Below are 25,624 nucleotides of genomic sequence, written 5' to 3' on the forward strand. Positions count from 1 at the left end.
GGTCTTGAAACTGAGCAAGATGAACCTATCACTTCAAGGAAAATAGCTGGTGGTTTTTGTTGAGAGCAATAAAATGGAATTTTCAGGTGAAAATTGTGATGCTGATAAATTTGAATATGCCACCATGAGTGTAACAGCTTCTCTGTGCTTAAAGACTTTCAAGATGAGGTGAGCGGTGATATTAATATGACGGAGATTTTGATATTGTGTTATGAAATATCACTTTTTGAAAATGACCTTGAGTGGTGAACTGATATTGTTAAAATGACAACGTTTGATGTTACAGAATCATGCCTAGGGAAAAGATTTGTTCAGAGTGCACGCGACAGGACTATATTTTAATATGACAGCATGAAAGGTAGTCAGTATGGTTTTAGATTTCACTTTGCAACTATCCTTGAAGAAAGTACTTGTCGAGTTTTAGCATAATACCAAGGAAAATTATCTACAATAATTTGCAAAAGGCTATTGAAATCGTCCTTTCTTAACATGAGTACATGTCTCTGAGGCTGGATTTTTTTCATGTTTTAGTCGGATTAACATTGCAGCATATTGAATTGAGAAGTAGATAAGTGAATCCAGTTATCTTCTTTTAGTCAGAATATTTGTAAACATGCAGAAACAGTACCACCTCTCTCACTGATGGTTTTGTTTCAGGAATTTTTTTAAATGTTTATTTATTTTTGAGAGAGTGTTGACAGAGTATGAGCAGGGGGGTTACAGAGAGAGGGAGATCTGGAATTTGAAACACACTCCAGGCTTTGAGCTGTCAGCACAGGGCCAGATATGGGGATTCAGGTCAGCAAACTGAGGTCATGACTTGAGCCGAAGTCAAATGCTTAACCAACTGAGCCACCCAGGCGACCCTGAAAAAAATTTTTTTAAGTTTATTTATTTTAAAATAGAGTGGGAGGGGGAAGGGTAAAGAGAGGGAGAACTCCAAGAAGGCTGTGCACTGCCAGTGCAGAGCCCGATGTGGAGCTCGAACTCACAGACCAAGAAATCATGACCTGAGCAGAAATCAAGAACTGGATGCTCAACTGACTTAGTTACCCAAGCACCCCAAGTTTATGAAATTGGTTTTTGATTTTTTCTAACGTTTTATTTATTTCTGAGAGAGAGAGAGGCTGCGTGAGTGGGGAAGGGGCAGAGAGAGAGGGAGATACAGAATCTGAAGCAGGCTCCAGGCTCTGAGCCATCAGCACAGAGCCCGATGCAGGGCTTGAAACCACGAACCGTGAGATCATGACCTGAGCTGAAGTCGGACGCTTAACCAACTGAGCCACCCAGGTGCCCCATGTTTATGAAATTGTTAACACATAATGGGTTTGTTTCTAAATGAATTAATATTTCATTTTTTTTTCAAATGTTTTATTTATTTCTAGGAGAGAGAGAGAGGGAGTCACACACTGAAACAGGCTCCAGGCTCTGAGCTGGCAGTCAGCACAGAGCCCGACGCGGGGCTCGAACCCACGAACCGGGAGATCATGACCTAAGCGAAAGTCGGACGCTTAACCAACTAAGCCACCCAGGCGCCCCTGGATGGGTTTGGTTTTAACCAGTCTAGATGTATGCATGGTTTTTCAAGAGTTCAGAATTAAATTTTTGCCTCCCGTGCTCTTCAGCAGTGATGAGGCACCCCCAGTAGTCATTTAATAGACACGTGTAGGCTGGTTTTGTGAAATATAGAAAGAAGCTCTTTAAAGTCATGAGTCATAAAACTGACCTTTGAATAGCAGTGAATAAAAACCAAGTTATGTTTTATTTAAATTATTTGAGTGATGCTCTTTTTGTTCTATTCGTCAGTATTTTATATTCTTTCTTGCTACAAATTTCTTTTCTGAAACAATCATGACCTAGAGGCACAGATTTTAGCTTCACATAGTATTACTATGTATTAACTATATTTTGAAGAGGATTTAAGGAGGCACTTTAAGGGTATTGTTCAATTTAGACTTTGATACTTTTTAAAACATTTCTACCAGTGTTCCCCTACCTTGAATAGGTATAGGATGTAAAGAGTGCTTCCTTATTTTCTTTTTGGACTTTGATATATATGCCCTCATTCATTATTTGTATTTTTGTCCTTCTGAAATTGAAAATGATTTATTTGAAGAGATAAATTATGTCATTAGACATGTAACTTCTAGGAATATGGAAACATTTTTTTAAAAAGGACTTTTTGAATTTAAAGTTATTTAGGTTAGGAGTAGAATTATAATTGCTGAAGAGTAATATGCTGTGAGGTCAGAAAAAGAAAAAAGACCATGGAAACAGCAAGCAAGGACTGAGTCACAGGCTAATCTGCAGAGATGAGGCCCCATTCAGGAAGTCTCTCTCATGAGTCAGACTTGCCATGTTGTGTCACTGCATTCGAGAACATCTGCTCCGATATCTTTGCTTTATTAAAGAGTTATTTCTTATTTTTTACTTTTAAGTGATCTCTACACCCAGTGTGGGGCTCAAACTTAACAACCCTGGGATCCACGGTCGCCTGCTCTGTGAACTGAGCCAGGTGCCCCTCCAATGTCTTTGCTTTTAAAGAAGGAAATCTAGCTCAGATGGGGTTTAGCCTTGATACATCTCTCTTTTCCACCATCAGTATTTTTCTTTGAAAGACTAAGTCAAGCTCCATATTGTTAAATTTTGTTACGTTAGTGTCACAGGTGAACCCTCTGTAGCTGCTTTATGTTTTTGATAACGGTGGACAGGGCTGACTTCAGTTCTGTAGGGGGGAGTGTCTTGTTACTTGAATTTTCATTCTGCAGGTACTCTAGTTTGAGAGTGTCCATATTGCCTGCTGACCTACAGTCGTTCATTGCTTGCTTACTGCCACTTCCTGTACCAGCTTTAGTTACTAGGCTAGTGTCTGCTCTTAAAATTTCTCCTAGTATCTTTTTTTCTTCTCTGAAGCAGATATAATGAGTTAGGAGAGAACGGGGCACATGGTCCTTTTTACATCTTTATTGTTTATTAATTGAATTCATATCAGATTTTATTTCTGCTCTGTGCACCTTCCCCCTCTAACTCACTGCTGTTTATCTTAATCCAGGTGCTTTACCATTTACCCCAAGGGGGCTAAAAAACTTATTTTCTCTCTTATCCTCTCTTTCTTTCTCTGCAGCTTGTATTTTCATTATACGCCAAGAAACAACCTTAGGTATAAATAATTTTGATGTGGAAATATTTACATCTGTCAAGGATCTTTGCAGGTGGATGTCCACTGCAGGATCTTCTAAAAGATGTCTGTGTATTCTTTTTTTTTTTTTCAATGTTTTATTCACTTCCATGAGAGAGAGAGAGACAGCCCGAGCAGGGGAGGGCCAGAGAGAGAGGGAGTCACAGACCGAAACAGGCTCCAGGCTCCGAGCTGGCAGCCAGCACAGAGCCCGACGCGGGGCCCGAACCCACGAACCGCGAGACCATGACCCAAGCGAAAGTCGGACGCTCAACCGACCAAGCCACCCAGGCGCCCCGATGTCTGTGTATTCTTATGCCTCGCATCCTAGGAACACAGAAGTGTCTATGACAGTGGTTTGTTCTGTTTTCCTGGTTTTGTTGCTTGCTGGCTACTCCTCCCCACACTGTTTCAGTGGGAGGGTGTTGTGAATCTATTAAGTTGAGGATAGCCTGAATCCATCGTTCTGGCTAATTTATTTTTTGTCTGAAACCTTTTAATTTGTTGCCATATGGGATGTTTGTGGCTATTTGTTTTGCAACCAGAGCAGAATTCGTGTGGCTGAACATCCATCTTTGCTCTTGGTCTTGAAGGGTCACCATATTCCCTTCATCCGTTGCTTGCTTTATGTTGTTTTTCATGCTCACATCACACATATGAATATGTGAGGTGTGATTCTTAACATTTAACAGGTGATAGACTTTTAAAAAGTGACAAAAGTTTACCTTTTAGTAAAATTGAGATTCAGCTCTCAAGTTTAATTCAAACAAAGCCCCGTTGTTTTTTCATTTTGTCATAGTAAATCGACTGAAGGATTCATACCCTTGAGTTTTATTTCATTAGGCAGCTTGGAGCCACTATATTTGTTGGAGTGGGAATACCAAGTGGAAAATGACAAGTCAAAAAGAAGCAAAAATGCTCCACATTGTTTTTCATATCTCCCTAGCCCTCTTTGCATCTTCTCTGTATTTTAAGGAAGATTATAGAGTTGGTCAAAAGTGCCACCGAGGGGATGGCAAAGAAAAGGAGAGCCGGAATTGGATGAAGAACCAGGGGAATGGTGGGTAGGAGTAGCAATAAAAGAATGAGGAAGGACTTCATAATAAAAGAGTCTTGTACAGGTTTTCTCTCTCTTTTTGTTTATTTATTTTAAAAAAGTTTATTTAAGTAATCTCTACAACCAATGTGGGGCCCCAACTCATGACCCTGAGATCAGGAGTCACATGCTCTACTGACTGAGCCAGCCAGGCGCCCCTCCTACAAGTTTTTGCAATGGTTTCCAGCTTGGAGTGTAGAAAGTGGAGATGAAAAAGTGAACAGGAATAGAATGCAGTGTGTAAAACTGTAGTAAAAGTATGAACAGTGCATCAGGATAAGGAAGGGAAAACTTGGTCTAATTACGAGAAATTGAATGGTTTCCCTAGAGGTGACAGTTGAACTTGATCTTAGAGGATGAGTAGGAGTATTCTAGATAGAAGAGAGATGAAAGGGAAGATTTAAAAAGAAAGGAAAGACTTAAAAAACAAAACAGGAAATATTTCCTTGATCATCCTTTGTCAGAGTCTCTCAGCATATTTGGGAGCTGCTGCTGATCTGAGGAAGAAGTAGGACTGGTGGCATGTTGTTTAGAGTGAGGCTGAAGTCCGGCTTCTGCAGCTCAGGTTAGATCCGAGAGAGTCAGTGCATTAAACTGCAGGATCAGTGTTACCTTTAAAAGGACTAAAGAAGTGCCCAGGTAGTTAGTATGCTGTCAGGAGAGAGTAATTTGATTTGGATGGAATTGGCTTGCTTCACTCCCTGTGCACAGTGTATGCTGGTGAACTTCAGCAACTTTGCTTCTATGGAGGTTCAGAAGTCTCTTGGCAACAAGCTTCCAGGTGCAGCTAACACCTGCTTTGGCTGATTGGTATGCCCGGTGCCAGTAGCAGAGCCTCTGGAGAGTTGGGGTTTGAATTCAACTTCATCAGGTTCAAACTGGAACATAAATGTGAAGGGGCTCTGGAGTCAGCCTGTTGATGGAGAATGAAAAGGCAAGACATACAAAGGGAGAAGAGGAATGAAACCTTGTGGATAAAATAGCTGTTAATTTACATTTGCATGCTTTTCAGCCTAGTTTATATATTAAAAATAGGATGTTTTACTCTATAATTCTCTGCCAGCCCCCTTTCAAGTTTGCTGGCGATATCAACTGAAGCCTGGAAAAGAACGACCAGGATCCTAGAGCGTACCATTTCTGTGCTATGTCCTCACCCGGGTAATCCACTGTAGATGCTCTTTATATGCTTTTTCTTTTTAAAAAAACGACAACTGTAGGCTGGCAGTTCCTATCAGCTCTGTTCCCATGACACTTTATGCAGTGCTTTCATTTTAATACTTACCAAACTATGTTGTTAGGACTGTTTATGCTTCCCTCTTGTGCTAGCCTGAGAGTTGCAGCAACATACGCTGTCATTCATCTGTGTTTCCCGGATCCAGAATGGTTCTGGGCATGTAAGTGTTTGAGCTGAAATGGAATTAAGTTGAAAAATGGATTGCATTAGGTAGTTTTTTCTTCATCCTGCTGATAAGCTTATTAGCAACAAAAGGATATATTGCCAGTTAGTTTTTATTTGAAACTTTCCCTCCTTTTTCTCTCCTTATCTCCTTTCAGTTCTTGTCCTCTTTGCCAGGGTTGGATTAAAGTATAAAAAGTAGGAGATACTCCTTGGAAGAGGCATCCAGTCGATGAGGAAACTTTGATAGTGGTTCCGTGTTTATGGGGACCGGGGGGACCCCCCCTCAATGGTCTCTCAGACACACAGTGGTCCCCTTTCCTTCAGTCCTTTCCTCTGTGGTGCTGGTTCTCTTGGAGCCATGCCATAGATTGAAATAAAACCTTTCACTTGATATTTTAGAAAATACGGTTTTATAGGATTAAAGCTTTAACTAGTGGGGACTCTGTACGAAATGGTTTCGAGTAAGAGAGTCAGTTTGGAACTTCAGTTTGGGTAGTGATTTATATATGAATGTCTCCTAATTTTTCCCAAGGGCAATTTTCCCCCCTAATTGGATTGAGCACTCTCTGCTTTTACATAGAGTTTCAAGTGGTTTTCAGTAAATCATTTCAATCCAGTTGTTGTTTAAAAAATTTCCTCAAGTTATTGGGATTCTCAGGAGACAGCCAGGAACACTCCCTAATTAACAGAATAATTTAATCATACCTTGTGTAAGTCAGCCAAACAGGCCTGATGAATAAACTAAATTACTGGTGGGATAGTCAAAAGTTTTTGGCCCCGGCATTTAATCTTAGAAAACCCAATAATAAAAATACTTGAGAGACTATTTTAGGGTATAGTTCATGCTTTTCTATGCTCACATTTTCTTCCTGCTGTGTAAGCCACTGACAGTTCATCTCAAGTGGAAATAAGGGTTATGGTTAGTATCAGACCACCTCAGAGGGTGAATTATTTGGTGACTTGTAGACTAGTGGTTGGTTTTGAGGGGCTTGAGAGGAATAATAGCATTAGTTCCTGTTGAGTTTGAGTGGCTGCTTGCCTTTGCCTCTGGCCCTGCAATACGCACAAACCCCAAGTCTATGACTTCTCAGCGTTCCTGCTGATAAGCTAAGAAGTTTTCTGGGTAACTGGTTGGGAGATGGTGTGATTCAACAATAAAAATGGTTTATTTTTGGTGAGGGATAAAATGCCCAAGGAACACTTGATACAGATTTGTTGGTTATAAAGTCGGAGTCCAGTATCTGTGTGTGATCCATTGGAAAGTTATTTAGCTATTTTCTTACCTGTAAAATGGGAATAATAATACATATCTTGGAGAGTCATTGTGAGAAATTAAGCAGAAGATGTGATATGCCCAGCACTGCACTGCCACAAAAGTTATCCCCTTCCCTTTCCTTATTAATTTAGGAAAATTGAAATCTTTTTATTTTATTTAAAAAAAATTTTAAATGCTTTATTTATTTCTGAGAGAGAGAGCCAGCCAGCCAGCCAGCCAGCCAGCATGAGCCAGGGGAGGGTCAGAAAGAGAGGGAGATACAGAATTCAAAGCAGGCTCCTGGCTCTGAGCTGGCTGTCAGCACAGAACCTGACGTGGGGCTCGACGGGGCTCGAAGCCATGAATCGTGAGATCATGACTTGAGCTGAAGTTGGACACTTAACCGACTGAGCCACCCAGGCTCCCTGGAAAATTGAAATCTTTTAGTTGGTTTCTGTGCCATTTAAGATTTACTGGGTAACCTTTCACCCCACTTTGGCATGGCTTTTCTTAGCGCCCCCCCCACCCCCGTCCCCCCAGCGTGTTGCTCACCTGATCGGCATTAGCATTGTTGATTGGTATCTTTTCCTTTTGGACAGGAGTACTCCTGTCTCCTTGTCCACCTGGTACTTTGTTGTGCAGTCAAGGTTTTTCCTCCTGTCTTCACTGTAGGTAAGCAGCAACATTATCACGACTTTTGAGAGACAAGTAAAATTCTTTGCTGCTTTTAAATAGCCTGAATTGTTTAGAAATGTTTAGTTTTTAGCAGTTTAGCTTGTATGCTGAGCATGTCTGAGCTTAAACATGTACCATACCCTATTGTGTATAGAAAGGCCTCTAGTAATTATATAAGGAATTCTAACCAGTTGCCGTTAAGATTTTTTTGTCCATTTTAAACCCAGTTTTTCCAAATAATAGAGCAGTAGGTAACATTAGATTTGGATAGCATTGAAAGTTATTCTAAATTGCTACTATTCTTTTAAAGTAGGCCCCACACCCAGTGTGGAACCCAATGTGGGGCTTGAACTCACAATCCTGGGATCAAGACTTCAGCTGAGATCAAGAGTCAGATGCTTAACTGACTGAGCCACCCAAGCGCCTCTAAATTGTTACTATTCTATATTTGAAGTAACTGCGTAGAATATCTTGCTTAAATGTAAGCCTAGAGTGTGCATTGTCATATTTATATGTGTAAGTAGATCGCATGGAGCTCTTCGGTAGAAGCATTTTACAAAAGGAAAAATATTGTAAAAATGGCTCAAGGATCCAGATGGCTGCGTTCACACTGCAAGACTGAATACATCTTAGGCTGTTGAATTCTGTTTCAATGGAAAGTTCTACACCCTAGTCCTTTTCTATACTGTGGTGGCCGGGGACTTACAAAAACTTCTGTGATTGGATTGGATTCTGCCTGCACGTGGGGTTTAGGTGTGCCTCCAGCTGAGTGATAGGTTGGGGGACGTCTCTTCATTAGCAACTTCAGAATCCATCAGTGCAAGTCGTTATTAGATTTGTAAGGGGATTTCAAGAGTACAGGTTACTTGGGGGCAGGTGTATATTGTGGTCTTAATTTTCTACTCAGCTGTGTAGGTTATCTTTAATTGTAGGGAGTCAAGAATTTAGAAGGGGCTAAGTATTCAAGATTGTTCTTATCAGAGATACTTTGGGACTCTTGGGTTATATTATTTCCCCTTCGAATATGGATTTTACTAACTCCATATATCCTCCAACCTAAATGGGTTATAATTTAAGATATAAAAATGTAAGCTATACAGTTACTGATTTATGTTTCTTAACTTTTAGATTTTGGGGGGCAGAATTATTCGTGGGCCTAGTATGTAATGTATTCTTCCCTCCCACCCCAATTCTTGACTCCTGACTGAAAATGATTTAGATTTAGGATGTGTATGTAAACATTGACCTTTTATGCCTTAGAAAGAGTAATTTACCAAAGTATATCCTACATCCCCTCAGACGGATAGTTTTGAGTCCATCTCTGGCAGTGAGAACAGGGCAGCAGACCTGGCAAGTAAAACAAATGCTATTTACAATTTTTATGTTTGTAATGAAGATTAATACCAAATAAACAGAAAATTATATATAAAGTAATTGTCATTTGTGCTCAGGAATAATTGTATTAGCTGTTGTATATGCTGAAAAGTATTTTTAAGCAGAAATACAATTTTTCTTTTACATATTGAACATTTTCTTGGTCATAATGAAATTTAGGAGATACATTTGCTGAATTTTTTTGTTATTTTAAGATTGTTCACTGTTAGAAATCATGTGGTCTTTTACATATTGTGCAATAAGCCTTTTTAAAAAAGTGTTTTTAATTAAGAGCGCATGAGCATGTGCAAGCAGGGGAGGGACAGAGAGGGGGAGAGAATCCCAAGTAGGTTCTATGCTGTCAGCATGGAACCCAATGTGGGGCTCAAACTCACGAACTGTGAGATTGTGGCCTGAGCCGAGATCAAGAGCCCAGTGCTTTACTGACAGAGTCACCCAGGGACCTCAAATCCTTTTTTAACAGTTTATTTATTTATTTTGAGAGAGGCAGAGAGAAAAATGAGTGTACTGCACATGCGTGTACACACCACATTGGGCAGGGCGGGGGCGGGGGGTAGTCGGCGGGGAGAGAATCCCAAGCAGGCTCCACAGTGTCCGTGCAGAGCCCAGCTTGGGGCTCGAGAACTCACTAAATGGGAGATCATGACCTGGGCCCAGATCAAGAGTCCGTCACTTAACTGACTGAGCCACCTAGGCTTGCCTAGCTGTTGTGCTGTAAATGTGATTTGTTCACATCTGAGCAAAAACTAGGAAAAAAAATGGACAAATCTGTTCTGTTTTTAAAAAAAGAAATAATGAGAAATATTTTATGTCTTATTTTAACAAAACCTTCATGGTTTTACATTAGAATTTTACGTAGTACATTGCGGGATGATTTCCTTTGTTACTGGAGGTTAGTGGATTCAGTGAAAGAGTAAATTTGATGACACATAGACTAGTCAGTCCTATACATGATAGCTTGCTGTTGCCAGATCAAGAGAAGGAGCCGCGTTTGTATACATGGATACATGTAGATATATTTACAGTTCTTTGCCTGCACATAAAAATTGGCTGAATGTGAATGACTTGTGTGCATTTCCTGATTAGACTGATAATTACGATTATTGCTTTCTTTCATACTAAGAGATTGTCATGGTTTTGATTCTCTATTGATATAATTTATGTCTTTAAAACTCATTTTGGGGACATCCTATATAAGTGGAAGTGAAAATTTTAAAAAGCTTTAACTTTGTGGCGCTTGGGTGATTCATTTGGTTAAGCATCTGACTCTCGATTTCAGCTCAGGTCATGGTCTCAGGGTTTGTTGTCTCTGTGCTCACAGCATGGAGCTTGCTTGGGATTCATCCATCGATGGACATTTGTGTGCTTCCCATACTTTTGGTTATTGTTATTTTTAACATAAAGAAATGTTATTACTTGAGGCCCCTGGGTGGCTCAGTCGCTTGAGTGTCTGACTTCAGCTCAGGTCATGATGTCACAGTTCATGAGTTTGAGCCCCACAGCAAGCTCTGTGCTGACAGCTCGGAGCCTGGAGCCTGCTTCAGATTCTGTGTCTCCCTCTCTCCCCGCACCTCCCCGAACAGTGCTCTGTCTCTGTCTCAAAAATAAATAAACATTAAAGAAAAAAGAAATGTTATTACTCACTAGATAGTTGGCCACTCAATTTAAAAATAGCTTTGTGAATGAAACGTATAAAACCAGGTGTGTTGAGACATAGCTAAAATTATTTTTCTGTACTTAAGGATTGCTTTATGAAAATTGGAGATAAAAACTGAACATACTTTAAAACCTTTTATTGGGGAATAGTTTTAAACTAAAAGCAAAGTTGCAGGAAAAAGAATAAAATTTAAAGAATCTAAAAGTTTCTCTCCCACCAGGTTTCATCCAGTGCCAGTATTCTGCTGCCCTCCTTTCTCCTCTTCCCCTCCCTCTCCTTTGCTTCTCCGGTTCCTTTTCTCGCTCATTCACATAAAATGGCCTCTGCCAGTGGAGGGTCATTTACACACATAATGACCCATTTGCTGTAAATATTAAGAATAAGGATAGCTTCTTAAATATGTACAGAACTCAACTTCTGTAAATTTAACACTGATAAAATATTCCTTTCGTCCATATTTTAAATTTGTCACTTGATCCAGTAACATGCTTTATAGCATTTCCCCTCTCTAGGACGGACTCTAGTATGGGATCAAATATCATATTTGTCATTTCTCTTTAGTTTTATTTAAAATCTGGAATGTTTATAGACTTTGTCTTTTATGACATTGTCATTTTTGAAGAATACATTATTTCTGGCCTTGTGGGGTCTGGGTATGCTTCAGAATCATAATATTGAACCACTATTATTCAAGGATATTTTAAGTTTTGGGGAGCCTGGGTGGCTCATTCGGTTAAACCTCCAACTTGAGCTCAGGTCGTGATCTTGCGGTCTGTGAGTTCGCACTCTGCACTGGGCTCTGTGCTGTCTACACAGAGCAGGGAGCCTGCTTCGGATTCTGTGTCTCCCTTTCTCTCTGCCCCTCCCCTGCTCACACTCTGTTTCTCTCTCTCTCTCTCTGTCTCTCTGTCTCTCCCAAAAATAAATAAACATTAAAAAATTATTAAAAAAGATATTTTACGTTATTTTCTCTCCTTTATTTTAACAATGTTGTGAGGAAAAAAAAAACCATACTCTTGGAAACCTCTCAGCTTTTCAGCTTTGATTTACATTTTACCACCAAACTTACAGGTAGAATGAATTTTGTTGGTATTTAATTCATACCTACAGTATCTGTACAAATGATGTCATAATCTAGACCTCTTGGTTAATGATTATGTGGTTTTGAGTTTTTAAAAGCTATGCTTTTTAAGTTTTTTTTAACATCCTGTGTGAAATTTTGCATTTTTGTCTCCTCTCTCCGTAGTATTGTGCCATCTAGTGGAAGTTTATGTCCTTCAGCATAGGTCTAAAAATCTAGATGGAATGCAAGATGCATTTTAACATATTAAGAAAAAAATAGTTTGGAAACTTCCAACTTTAAAAACATTTTTTTAAATGTTTTATTTATTTCTGAGAGAGAGAAAGAGGGAGGGAGAGAGACAGCATGAGCAGGGGAGGGTCAGAGAGAGAGGGAGATACAGAATCTGAAGCAGGCTCCAGGCTCCGAGCTAGCCGTTAGCACAGAGCCCGATGTGGGGCTCGAACCCATGAACGGTGAGATCGTGACCTGAGCCGAAGTCAGACGTTTAACCGACTAAGCCACCCAGGCGCCCTGGAAAATTCCAACTTCTTAATTGATTTGGGATTCTTTAGAACAATGATAGTCCTCTAAACAAGAATTGGGACAAATAAAATTCTTCATAAGTGAGGGCTTAGTAGAAGTCTTAAAATTAGGAGCTACTGAAATGTTAAAACCTGCTTTTTTTTTTTTTTCAACAAGAAACTCCCTATGTTATTTTCTTTATTGTTAAATCCTTAAGCAAAACATACTATATTTCCCTCAGTTGTTACTAAAATGATTACTGCTATTTGGATCTCATGACCCCACCCCCCCACACCTTTCATTGTGCATCTACTGTGCAGGCCTCACGTAGTGGGGCTTATGGATTATTTACATATTCTAGGGTTATCTTTGAAGTCATAGAAGAAAAACACAGTGGGTAATAAATATTAATGAAATGGTTTAAAGGAAAGCAATGTGCTACTTTGAAAATAGCCTGAAAAAAAATTGTAGACTTTTATCATTTGAAGACTCCTTACCAAGTGGCAGGATAAGCTCTAATTGGTCCTTTGCTGGGTATAAATAAAACTCAGGAATTTTTTCTTATTTTCAATTTATTTTTATTTTTATTTGGAGGGGGGAGAGAATGAATGAGAATGAATGAATCTTGGGCAAAGTCCATGTTCAGTACAGAGCACAGCATGGATGGGGCTTCATCCCACTTTCCTGGGATCATGACCTGAGCTCGACTGACTGAGCGGGCGTCCCAAGGATTGTTGTTGTGTTTTTTGTTTTGTTTTGTTTTGTTTTTAAGATACTAGTTTTAAGTAATCTCCACACCTAATGTGGAACTTGATCTCAGGGCCCTCAGTCCTGAGTCTCTTTTTCTTGTTGTTAAATATGAAGAAGATGCCTTCCTAATCCTTCGAAGTACTCAGAGTATTCAACGTACACGTTTTTAGTAAAACTTGAGAAAGATTTTAGTCTTGGGGTTGGACATTCTGCAGAATTAAACTGGAATGTGAACTCCTGACATTGTCTTCAGAGTACTCATTTATAATAAAGAATATTAAGACTTACCTAACCATTTAGGGAAAGTAGTTCTGAATTACAAGATTTAGCCATTCAAGCAAATGACACCTTTATAGAATCATGGATGTTTTATAACGTTCTCATCTTATCAGCATTCTTTCTTAGTTGCTGATGTACTGGCACAATGAGCGGAATAGGAGAAAACTCCTTGGATCCACTGGCCCCTGATTCACGAAAACGCAAATTGCCGTGTGATACCGCAGGACAGGGGTAGGCCGCTTGTTTTGTCATCCTTCCCCAACGTCTCCTCCCCCACCATTATTTTTTTGGCTTAAAGCTAACAGTTTAGTTTTCTGTTACTTAAATTCTCTGCTAGGTTTTTTTTTTTTCTTTGCTTAAATAATATGATTTTGCTTTGACTTAAGTAGAATGGAACAGTGATCAGGCAGACATCCTTATGATATAATATAAATCTTATTGCTGATTCAGGTAGAAGAGAATTAGTCTAATGACTAACAGTTTTGATGCGGGGGGGGGCATTTCTCAAGGAAAGAGGTGGGTAGGAGTCAGGAATAGATAATCAGGATTGTTGCAAGTCAGATTACTCTTTAAATTCCCGTAAGAAAATGTTGTAAGTTGATATTTTGACCTTTGTGGGGTTTCATCTTCCTTTTCCTGAATAAAGTTTGAAGTTAAAAAAAAATAGAAATCAAATATTTCATGCAGTGATACACTAGCCTTTTTAGTATTTGCCAAGGTCAGTATGACTTGAGTTTTAATAGGATTCTTACGAAGTAAAAAATGGCTTATAAACCTTATGTAAACCTTGTCATTAATAAGTAGCTATTTTCAGCTACCTTTCATTATTATTCGTTGTTTACTATGTCTTATGAGGTAAAGACCGTGTACCCTCATTTTCTGCATGATCAGAGACTATGTCTCCCCAGGGCCACCAGGCTGACAGAAAGGCGGGTAGCGTTTAGGTTTGCCTGGATTTCTGCTGTACTGTACTGCTTCCCCAGGTTCTATTGGCTAAATTTAATTTGCTTATATATGAAGGTACTGGTGTTTAGAGACTGAGTCTGCTTACAGTTTTTTTCTGATAGGGACATTCATGGCCTTTCTCCCCCCACCCCATCCTGTCTTCTCTCTCAGCCTTACCTGCAGTGGTGAAAAGTGGAGGCGGGAGCAGGAGAGCAAATATATTGAAGAACTGGCTGAACTGATATCTGCTAATCTTAGTGATATTGACAATTTCAATGTCAAACCAGATAAATGTGCAATTTTAAAGGAAACAGTAAGACAGATCCGTCAAATAAAAGAGCAAGGTAATACAAAGTAAGAAGAACACTCAAATCTTTTCAGAAGGAACTTATTAACTGTATTTACATTTGCCTTTTTGCTACCTTGTTGCTCATGTGTGGACTGCTGCCAGTTGAACCTCTTAGCTGTGTGACTGGGCAAATGAGTTGACCAATTTAGTGCTCCTTGAGAAATAGTTAATAGAGCATTAGAAAGAGACCAGTGTTCTCACCCTGTCACATGTCAGTTCCCTTTCAAGGAAGCCATGGGATAGTATGTGTTAGTGGTGAAAGAAAATTAAGGGTATTTTCTGCCCTCTTGGGTAACTCTTTTAAGTTTCAAAAATTGTAGCATTGGTTTCTTATCAGGAAATGAGTGTGTGCATATGTATGCGCGCATGTGCGTGCGTGCGTGTGTGTGTGTGTGTGTGTGTGTGTGTGTGTGTGTCTTCTGGGGACTGTTTGGAGGTGATTTGATCTGTAACTGATAGATGTGTTGTTTGTAGTATTGTCTTCTGTCTTTTCAGGAAAAGCCATTTCCAATGATGATGATGTTCAGAAAGCTGATGTTTCCTCTACGGGGCAGGGAGTTATTGATAAAGATTCCTTGGGACCACTTTTACTTCAGGCAAGTAGATTATACTTGTGGGGAATTGTTGACATATGCTTTTGTGACGTGCTTAAAAATTGTTTTGTAAGTAGGTGTCTTAAGTAGGTTTGACTCACCGACGTGACTCACCTACAGCGTGTTTCTCTTGCTTATTTAAAGCAAGAGATGGGGGCAGAGAGGAGGCTCTTCATAAAGTGCAACTGTTAACTTTAAAAAAAAAAACAAACTTGTTTTTTTAAATTTCTGAGAGAGCGAGACAGTGTGAGCAGGGGAGTGTAAGAGAGAGAGGGAGACACAGAATCCAAAGCAGGCTCCAGGCTCTGAGCTGTCAGCACAGAGCCTGACGTGGAGCTAGAACCCACAAACCGTGAGATAATGACCTGAGCCAAAGTCAGGCACTTAACCGACTGAGCCACCCAGGTGCCCCAGCTTTTTTTGTTTCAACTAGTTCACTCTAACTACTTTTTAGTTGATCAGTTCAGTTCTTCTTTGTAAATTCTCATTCGGGAGTGGGATAGATCCTGTAGCTTGATTTGATATCAAATGGAAAAGCAGGAAGTGCTAAGGGTGATTTTCTTATTTTTAAAAATTCTTTTCAAGATGTAATTCTTCAAAAATTAGACATTCATTCAGATTTTATGTTGACTATATTTATCTTTTTTCCCCTCAAAATTATTTAACTTTTAAAAATTACATTTATTATTTAAAAGAAAATTTTTTTTTCTTTTTAATTTTTTTAATGTTTTATTTATTTCTAGGAGAGAGAGAGAGACAGCGTGAGCAGGGGAGGAGGGGAGGGTCATAGAGAGAGGGAGTCACACAGACTGAAACAGGCTCCAGGCTCTGAGCTGGCAGTCAGCACAGAGCCTGACGCGGGGCTCAAACCCACGAACCGCGAGATCATGACCTGAGCGAAAGTCAGACGCTTAACCGACTAAGCCACCCAGGCGCCCCTAAAAGAAATTTTTCTAATGTATTTTTATTTATTTCTGAGAGATAGAGAAACAGTGTGAGCAGGGGAGGGTCAGAGAAAGAGGGAGATACAGAATCCCAAGTAGGCTTTAGGCTCAGAGCTGTCAGCAGCAATCCTGACTCGGGGCTCAAACTCACAAACCATGAGATCATGACCTTAGCCAAAGTTGGATGCTTAACCAACTGAGCCACCCAGGCGCCTCTCAAATTCTGTTTATTTTTAATTTTTTAAATAAAATCCTATAGTAATTGTGCTATTATTACTAGAAATGATTAAGTGGTGGGTGATAGTTGTTTGCAGTGGTTGTTAAATCCATAGTAGTTGTAAAAAAATTCTGTTTAGTACTAAGGCTGGTGTCTTAATTGGCCAAGGCTGCGTAACAAAATATCACAGATTAGGTGCCTTAAACAACAAATTTATTTTTTAAAGTTCTGGATGCTGGAAGTCCAAGGTCAAGGTGTTGGCATGCTTGGTTTCTCCTGAGCCCTCTTTCCTTAGCTTGTGGATGGTTGTCTTTTCCTTGTGTATTCTTGTGACCTTTTCTCTGTGCGTGTGCCTCCCTGGCATCCGTCTTCTTATGTATGAACATCAGTCCTTTTGGATTAGAGCCCTAGTCTTAAGAACTCATTTAACCTAAACATTCTGTCCCCTGCCCCCTATAACCAGGTCCCTATCTCCAAGTATCCAAATATAGCCACATTGAGTGTTAGGGCCTCAAAATGTGAATTTTGGTGGGGGATACAGTTCAGTCCATAATAGCCAACATTAACCTCTCTACTTTAGGCGTTGGATGGTTTCCTGTTTGTGGTGAATCGTGATGGAAACATTGTATTTGTGTCAGAAAATGTCACACAGTACCTGCAGTATAAGCAAGAAGACCTGGTTAACACAAGTGTCTACAGTATCTTGCATGAAGAAGACAGAAAGGATTTCCTTAAAAACTTACCGAAATCTACAGGTAGTCTTTTAATGTGTATTTTCTTTAAAAAAATTTTTTAACACACAAAAATGTTTATTTTTGAAAGAATGAGGCAAGTGGGGGAGGGACAGAAAGTGAAGGGAGAGCAAATCTGAAGCAGAGCCCAGAGCCCAGTGTGGGGCTGGAACTCATGAGTTGTGAGATCATAACCTTGAGCCAAAGCTGGACACTTAACTGACTGAGCCACCGAGGGGCCCCTGAGTTACCAGCTTTTTAAAAAACTTTTTTTCAATTTGTTTTCCAAAGTCAATGGAGTTGCCTGGACAAATGAGACCCAGAGACAAAAGAGCCATACTTTTAATTGCCGTATGCTGATGAAAACACCACATGATATTCTGGAAGACCTAAACACTAACCCTGAAATGCGCCAGAGATACGAAACAATGCAGTGCTTTGCCCTGTCTCAGCCGCGAGCTATGATGGAGGAGGGGGAAGGTAAGATGCATCACGTGTTTGAGATGTTTTGTAGTTCTGTGATTTCTCTCGTTGTGTTCACTTACTTGCCTGTTGACCACACCTGTCCAGAAGTTAAATGTAATCCTCACCTGGTTAAATTTTTATCATAGATTTGCAATCCTGTATGATCTGTGTAGCACGCCGCATTACTACAGGCGAAAGAGCATTTCCTTCAAACCCTGAGAGCTTTATTACTAGACACGATCTTTCAGGTAAAATCTGTGTGTGTGTGTGTGTGTGTGTGTGTGTGTGTGTGTGTGTACGTACACACGTTTTGTTCGTTTGAGAGTTTTTATGACAGTTAACTATTTCTGCAGCCTGCACTGTCACATAAAGTGTCTGTACCCCCTGTAGTGAATGCTTTGCATAAATTATTTTTTATGTTTCTTGTTTTAAAGTTTATTTATTTATTGTGAGAGAGAGAGCGTGTGTGCACAAGGGAGGAGCAGAGAGAGGGAGAGACAGAATCCTAAGCAGGCTCCCCATTGTCAGCACAGAGCCTTCGTGGGGCGCAAACTCACAGACCGTGAGCCAAGACCAAGAGTCAGATGCTCAACTGACTGAGCCACCCAGCACTCCCATTTCTTATGTTTTTTATGCAACTAAAACTTACCTTGACATGTGAGTTGGGATATACTTGACCATTAGACTCCCTCAAATAAACAAACAAAAAATAAATGTAGAAGCACCTATCTTTCTCTTCAAATAGCATTTGAAATCAGGATATTTCTTTTTTCAACTTCAAACCCGTTTTTCATAAGCAAGTCTTCAGCAGTATGGTAATTTAAGGAGAATTACTGGGAGTAATTTTTGATACCAACATGAGCTTCAAACTTGGTCTGCTCTTTTATGACTATGGAAATAAAGACTTAAAGCCAGTATAAGTGATCAAGCAAAATGATGAAATGAAAATGCCATTGCATCATTATCTGTATTCACCTTCAGGGTTACTCATGGGATCATCTAGCCCTGAATGGTGATGCCAGGGCTAGTCTGGTAGGTGCCATCCCAGAGATGAGGAAACAGGCCTGGTGATAGAGATTGAGTTCGTTGTCCAAGCTAACATCTTGACTGATAAAGAATTTGCAGTTGGGTCTGCCTGATGTCAAAGCCTTTGCTATTTGCTTTGTGTCTACCGTGTGGACCTACAACAAGTGATTTGAGAAAATGGAATGCATTTAAATATACATGGGGCACTGGGTGGTGGCTCAGTCATTTAAGCATCCAGCTTTGGCTCTAATCTCATGGTTTGTGAGTTCGAGCCCTGCATCCGGCTCTGGCAGGGGAGACTGCCTGGGATTCTCTTTCTTTCCCTTCCCTGTGCATAGTCTCTCTCTCCCTTTCAAAAATAAACTTGAAAAAAATTCAAATACACATAACATACCTATAGTTATGACCTGTGTGTGCACAAGTGCATATATATTTATGTGTACTTCCGTACACATACATACATAGCAGTATTTTATTGTTAAAAAAAAAAAAAAAGAACTATTTTTGTAGTTCTCCATCATTTTATGCCAGGCTTAGTTACCTGTCTTGAGGCTGTTTGAGATTAATTTCCACAGATGAAGAAAGTAGCAAAAAAAGTTCTTTGTATACTTGATGATGTGTTTATACTGATAAATATTATTTTATAAAGGAAGAATTTTTTTCTTTATTTACTTACTTTGAGATAATCAAACCTGTTGACAGGAATTTTGATGTGAATTTTTACCTTCTAGAGTGGTTCTTACTCTGTGTCTATGATGTTTTGGCAGGCTAAATTTTCTCCCTGAATAACAATATTTCACATTTTATAACTGAAAATACTAAACAGAACATGTTTACGCAAGCAATTTAGTGAATAGAACCTTAAAAATAATCTCCTTAATTTCTTTTCTTATTATAAAAGTTAGAAATTACCAGGCAGGCAAAAGGAAATGAAATCCTTTTGTCTGGGTCACATCTGAGAGCCATCTGACCATAGCTGGTATTTTCCAGTTACTCTCTCTCCTTTCATAGGAAGTTTGTTGCACTCAACAGAATACTTTTTTGACCTCTGGAGAGATTTCATTCACTGTCCCAGACGTAAACTTTTTTGAGCATCTATTTTGTGTTTGTCATCTGGGTCTCAGAGCCAATCTCAGAGGAGGTGGTTGAGGACAGATCAGCCTTGTTCTGAGCACAGCACGTAAACGTTTATTCTTTCCTGGAATGCATTTGTCACTTCTCCCTCAGTGGGTTGTTTTTTTCCTTCATTATTAAGATTTAAAAAAATTTTTTTAAATTAAAAAAAATTTTTTAATGTTTTCATTTCTGAGAGAGAGACAGAGAGACAGTGTGAGCAGGGGAGGGTCAGAGAGAGAGAGAGAGGCAGACACAGAATCCGAAGCAGGCTCCAAGCTCTGAGCTAGCTGTCAGCACAGAGCCCAATGCAGGGCTTGAACCCACGAACCGTGAGATCATGACCTGAGCTGAAGTTGGACACTTAACCAACTGAGCCACCCAGGTGCCCTAAGACTTTTTTTAGTGTGTCATTAAAGGTCTGGATTTTAGGGGTACCTGGGTGGTTTAGTCGGTTAAGCATCCGACTTTCCCTTAGGTCATGATCTCATGGTTCGTGGGTTCAAGCCCTGCATCGGGCTCTGTGCTGACTGCCAGCTCAGAGCCTGGAGCCTATTTCAGTCTGTGACTCCCTCTCTCTCTGACCCTCCCCTGCTCACGCTGTCTCTCTCTCTCTCTCCTAGAAATAAATAAAACATTAAAAAAAAAAAAAAGTCTGGATTTTAAAGTTTTTTTTTAAAATAAGCAGCAGGCAAAAGTTTATTAGAGTATAAGATTAGAAAATTAATAGGAAGCTCTCTACAGAGAAGGGACATTTGAAAGTGAGTGCCCCTAACTAAGCAGATTCTTACCTGGGGTCTCTGTCCATGAGCTCATCCACCATTAGTGCCTTTCTCCTCCCTAGTAGCGTTTTCAGAGCTATCTTACACCATGTGAAGCTTTATGAGTTTTCCCAGTCCAAACCTGATTTTCTTCAGCATTTTTACTTTTTTGACACACACATCATGGAGAGGATAAATAAATTCAAAAGCCTTTTCTAGATCTTTCCCAGTCTGCCAGGGATCAAATCATTAAACCACTTGTTTTAAGTCATTTGTCTGCCCTTCTTGGTTGGGTCAGGATTCCCATTAGCTTCCCGATTTGGTAGACCTGTTGGTGCTGAGTGAGCATAAGAGGTCGTCTGGGTCTGGGTATTTCATTTCTCAGTGAGGCATATGCACGGCGGGCAGAAACAACCATTGATTGTTGATACCAACCTGAGCTTCGGATCATAGTCGGGCATGTTTTGGGCCAGGAGCATGTTTTATTATGGGCGTCCGTGTCCCAAATGTTGGTCACACAGGTTTTGCCCTGGGTGTCCTCAGTAATTAGTTTGAATTTTTAAAATGTGACCTCAAACGTCCTGAGGGATCAGCAAGGCTCACTTCAGAAGCACAGTTCTAGAGGCTGTTGTGGTCCATCAACAAAGTTCTTATGACTCATGTTTTCTGAATATTCTCTTCATCCAACATCGCTGGTGCTTTCTCCTCACACTGCTCTTTCTTTGACAATGGATCAACTATTTTCTTCTTGGCTCCTTTTTTGCCACTTTTTGTTAGGTGTTTATTCTTGCCAGAGTGCCCTGATGCTGCTCCTAAAGTGTTGAAAGGCTTAGCCATCATTTTTTAAGGGCCCTCTTCATAAAACCTTTAATTTCATAGTATTTTTGAGTTGTATACATTTTGTCTATGTAGTGTATTTGATGATAAACAGAAGTTGTCAGAAACTTCCAGACTTGTAGAAATGAGTATTTGGTTAACCTTCCTGGTTTAGATTTTAAGTGTCCAAAAATACAGTTACCTCTCAGATGAAAAGAATTGTCCCTGCTAGCTGTGTAGGTAGGTGTTTTCATAGCTCCAGGGACAGAATATCTTCAAAAGAACAATTTTAGTGGTAGGTGTTGTTTTTTTTCTTCTAAGTGAAAACGAACCTAAGGTTATCTGGCCATGTTCTGTTCTGTACATTCAGAAAGTGAAAGGAGTTCTGTGATGCTCTGTACGGTAGGACATTTCATGTAAGGATGTCTCGTAGGACTGTGTCCTTAAAAAGGAAAGCTCTGGATATAGCAGAGTACATGGAGCCAAGATTTAGTGTCTTTATTTTATTCTTGAGAGCTAAGCCATGTAGTCAGTGTGCAACTGGGAAATATGTGTGGGTTGGATTTAACTCTTTATTTTCTGTTTAATAGGAAAAGTTGTCAACATAGATACAAATTCACTGAGATCCTCCATGAGGCCCGGCTTTGAAGATATTATCCGAAGGTGTATCCAGAGATTTTTTAGTCTTAATGATGGTCAGTCATGGTCCCAGAAACGTCACTATCAAGAAGGTAAAGAATTCTGAGGTTGATTCTTGGTCTTGTTTGATTTTGTGTTTGTATAGCATAACACATGAAGTACATACACGGCTGTCGTTGCTGTTCTGTGCGTGCGGGGTATGAAAGAGATTCTCGAGAACCCTTCTTTTAGCCTACTTGTAATTGTGGTGCAGGTCCAGGCTTTTCACTGGGTTTTGAAAGCATGGCACCTGAAGTATATTTCCTTTCTTTTCTCTCCTCTCTTTTATGTATCTGTTTTGCCAATTGTAGTCACTAGTAATGGCATATTTTCCCCAATAGCTTATATCCATGGCCACGCAGAGACCCCAGTGTATAGATTCTCATTGGCTGATGGAACCATAGTGACTGCACAAACCAAAAGCAAGCTCTTCCGAAATCCTGTCACAAATGACCGGCATGGCTTTGTCTCAACCCACTTTCTTCAGAGGTAATGATAGATTACTGCGTCTCCTCATGTTAAATGCAGCAGTGTACTCAAAGTGCCTTACTATTAATGTAGAAAGCAAGATTTAACTAGAGAAAAAGCACAGACTCTCGGTTTGCTAAAGTGAGTTCAGATTCCTGGGTTATGGTATGTTTTTTAAGATTATGTGAAAATGAGGATTTGCGCATTAATCACTTCCTGGGGAATGGGAAGGCTAATGGGTAAAAGAACATATCTAATGTGACTACAGCTGTTAACCTTTTATTTCTGACGTGTTACATTGCTTCTAGGGATTGCATGTAAAATTTGAAAGTAGACTTTACAGAAAATGGATAGTTACTGTTACCATTGCTGGTGGTAAATGAGCCAGACATGGAAGAGCAGAATATGCACCTGTTAATGATCTTGAGTAATTTGCAGGTACCTCCAGGTTAGCCCCTGGATTTGTGGCAACTCTAGTATCCTGCTGCAATCCCAGTTCACATAACTATTGGCCCTTCACAGTGCTGTGGTGCTGGTCCCTCCTACAGACTCTGTGGCATATTAAAAAGTATGTTTTTGGGCTCGTAACTGATGAGTATTTCAATTGGAATTGATCCTAAGTGTTGGGATGGTGCCTAGGAAGTGAAGTTCCTAGCACTCCATCATTTAAAAAAAAAAAAATCTTGAGTGTTTTAATGCATGCTTGTAATATTTTAGTGAAGGTTTGTCTCCTTTCTTTGCAGGGAACAGAATGGGTACAGACCGAACCCGAACCCTGTTGGACAGGGCACTCGGCCTCCAGCAGCTGGATGCAGCAGTTCGGTGGGCGGCATGAGCGTGTTGCCACACCAAGGCTTACAGGTGCTGAGCGGTAGGCCCTGTGGCTTGGCCGGCCCCAGCTCCACGGGGCAGATGAATGTGCCTCGCTACGGGGCACCCGGTACTGTCGCCTCACTGAACCCTGGGCCAGGAATGCAGTCTCCCTCCTCCTACCAGAACAACAGCTGTGGCCTCAACATGAGTAGCCCCCCCCATGGGAGCCCTGGCCTTGGCTCCAGCCAGCAGAACATCATGATTTCCCCTCGTAATCGTGGGAGTCCGAAGATGGCCTCACATCAGTTTTCTCCCGTTGCAGGTATTTGTGTTTGCATTTCCTCTTCTTTGTCTTTTCAACTTCAGGAATCCTTCTCTTTTTACTCTAGCGTAATTCTTTTTAAAGGTAGTTCATTTTACAACAGCATGTGGTGGTGGTTTGTTACAGCATCTGATGATCTAATTCTTGCCTTAATTTTTCTCCACACCCAGGTGTGCACTCGCCCATGGGATCTTCCAGCAGTACTGGGAGCCACAGCTTTTCTAGTAGCTCTCTGAGTGCTCTTCAAGCTATCAGCGAGGGTGTGGGGACTTCTCTTCTCTCCACTCTGTCTTCACCAGGCCCCAAGTTGGATAACTCTCCCAATATGAACATAAGCCAGCCAAGTAAAGTGAACAGTCAGGATTCCAAGAGTCCTTTGGGCTTGTATTGTGACCAGAATCCAGTGGAGAGTTCAATGTGCCCGTCAAACAGCAGGGATCACCTCAGTGACAAAGAAAGTAAGGAGAGCAGCATCGAAGGGTCAGAGAATCAGAGGGGTCCTCTGGAAAGCAAAGGTCATAAAAAATTACTGCAGTTACTGACCTGTTCTTCTGATGACCGGGGCCATTCCTCCTTGACCAACTCCCCCCTGGATTCAGGTTGCAAAGACTCTTCCATTAGTGTCACCAGCCCCTCTGGGGTCTCCTCTTCGACCTCTGGAGGAGTGTCCTCCACCTCCAATATGCATGGGTCACTGCTGCAGGAGAAACACCGGATCCTGCACAAGCTGCTGCAGAACGGGAACTCCCCGGCAGAGGTAGCCAAGATCACCGCCGAGGCCACAGGGAAGGACACCAGTAGTTCAGCGTCTTGTGTGGAAGGGAGTGTCAAGCAGGAGCACCTGAGTCCTAAGAAGAAGGAAAGTAATGCGCTTCTTAGATACCTGCTGGACAGGGACGATGCTAGCGATGCTCTCTCTAAAGAACTGCAGCCCAAAGTGGAGGGAGTGGACAGTAAAGGGGGTCAGTGCAGCAGCTCCGCCGTCCCTAGCTCGAGTCAAGAGAAAGACTCTAAAATTAAGACAGAAACGAATGAAGAGGTAACTTGTCCTCTCTACATTCCAGTTTAGTCGTCGTGGTGAATCCTTGCATTTCTGTGTTAGAAAGACAGTATGTTATGTGCAAACTCTTATCTTCTATTTTAGGATTATGTAATGGAAGTTATTCTTGAGCTCTTGTTTCTTCGTAATTCTTTTGGGCATCAGTGAAGTGTAGTGTGACGCAATTTGGAAATAATCAGATGTGTAGGTTTTAAAATGTGACTATAACTTGAACCAGTCAGTAGCGAATTTGAGAATTTTCATGGAGGTTTTTTTGTTGGAGCAGATTGGGTCATATAAAGGTATTGTAGAAAGAAATGCCGGGGAGGGGGAACATGTGTTAAGCAACAGAATTTTGGTTTTGACCTGAAATCATGTTTCCCTTGGTACACAAGCTCATTCCACATAAGCGTTTCTCAAACTCTATCTCTTCTGGGAGATGTCAATATGCACCTGAGAAAATGAAAGTCTTGGGGAGTCTTGCTGTTAGGATGTCTGTTTAATTTTGTTTAGCCCAGCGCTCTGCAAATTTATGGACCAAGAGCTCTTTTTTATTTTATTTTTTAATATTTTTAAACGTTTATTTATATTTGAGAGATAGAGACAGAGTGTGAACAGGGGAGGGGCAGAGAGAGAGGGAGACACAGAATGTGTGGGAGGCTCCAGGCTCTGAGCTGTCAGCACAAAGTCCGACGTGGGGCTCGAACTTATGAACCGTGAGATCATGACTTGAGCCGAAGTCAGACACTTAACTGACTGAGCCACCCAGGCGCCCCCCAAGAGCGCTTTTTAAAGCATGCCTGTGAATCTCTCGTTGAACTTCAGCTTGTTGCCTTTATTACTGATCATACTTGTTTTTGGAAGGTATGTATAGAGGCAGTCCTCTGTCAGCCAATGATCCTGAGTAACCTTAGTTAGAAAATACCTACAGTTTGAGAATTAAAGTTCAGTTGCAGATTAGAAAATGCTCCGTTTGAAAGCACTTCCAAACCCAGAGATTTATTTCAGTAGTTTAAACGGTTCTTTGTTTCAGGGAAGAAGATTTGGGCTGGGGTCCTTAGGAAGCTAGCCTTTA

The 25,624-nt window shown here is 40.6% G+C and overlaps 1 protein-coding gene across 8 annotated transcripts in view; it reads left to right on the top strand.

Annotated features, from left to right (window-relative positions):
* NCOA3 (nuclear receptor coactivator 3) overlaps positions 1–25,624 on the top strand; it is a 133,099-nt gene that overhangs the window by 88,108 nt on the left and 19,367 nt on the right. For 6 of the 8 annotated variants that reach the window (XM_039249368.1, XM_039249372.1, XM_039249374.1 and 3 more), the window contains exons 3-12: positions 13,383–13,500; positions 14,386–14,558; positions 15,059–15,159; positions 16,898–17,072; positions 17,340–17,528; positions 17,660–17,761; positions 21,820–21,960; positions 22,249–22,396; positions 23,119–23,510; positions 23,681–24,549. In XM_039249368.1, coding sequence (XP_039105299.1) covers positions 13,415–13,500; positions 14,386–14,558; positions 15,059–15,159; positions 16,898–17,072; positions 17,340–17,528; positions 17,660–17,761; positions 21,820–21,960; positions 22,249–22,396; positions 23,119–23,510; positions 23,681–24,549 — 2,376 coding nt within the window. In that variant the 5' untranslated portion in view covers positions 13,383–13,414. The remainder of the gene's footprint in view (positions 1–13,382; positions 13,501–14,385; positions 14,559–15,058; positions 15,160–16,897; positions 17,073–17,339; positions 17,529–17,659; positions 17,762–21,819; positions 21,961–22,248; positions 22,397–23,118; positions 23,511–23,680; positions 24,550–25,624) is intronic. The other 2 variants (XM_039249369.1, XM_039249370.1) reach the window with 1 other exon arrangement.

Source organism: Hyaena hyaena, unplaced genomic scaffold, assembly GCF_003009895.1.
Source record: "Hyaena hyaena isolate Hyena2069 unplaced genomic scaffold, ASM300989v1 scaffold_335, whole genome shotgun sequence".
NCBI classification, from domain to species: Eukaryota; Metazoa; Chordata; class Mammalia; order Carnivora; family Hyaenidae; genus Hyaena; species Hyaena hyaena.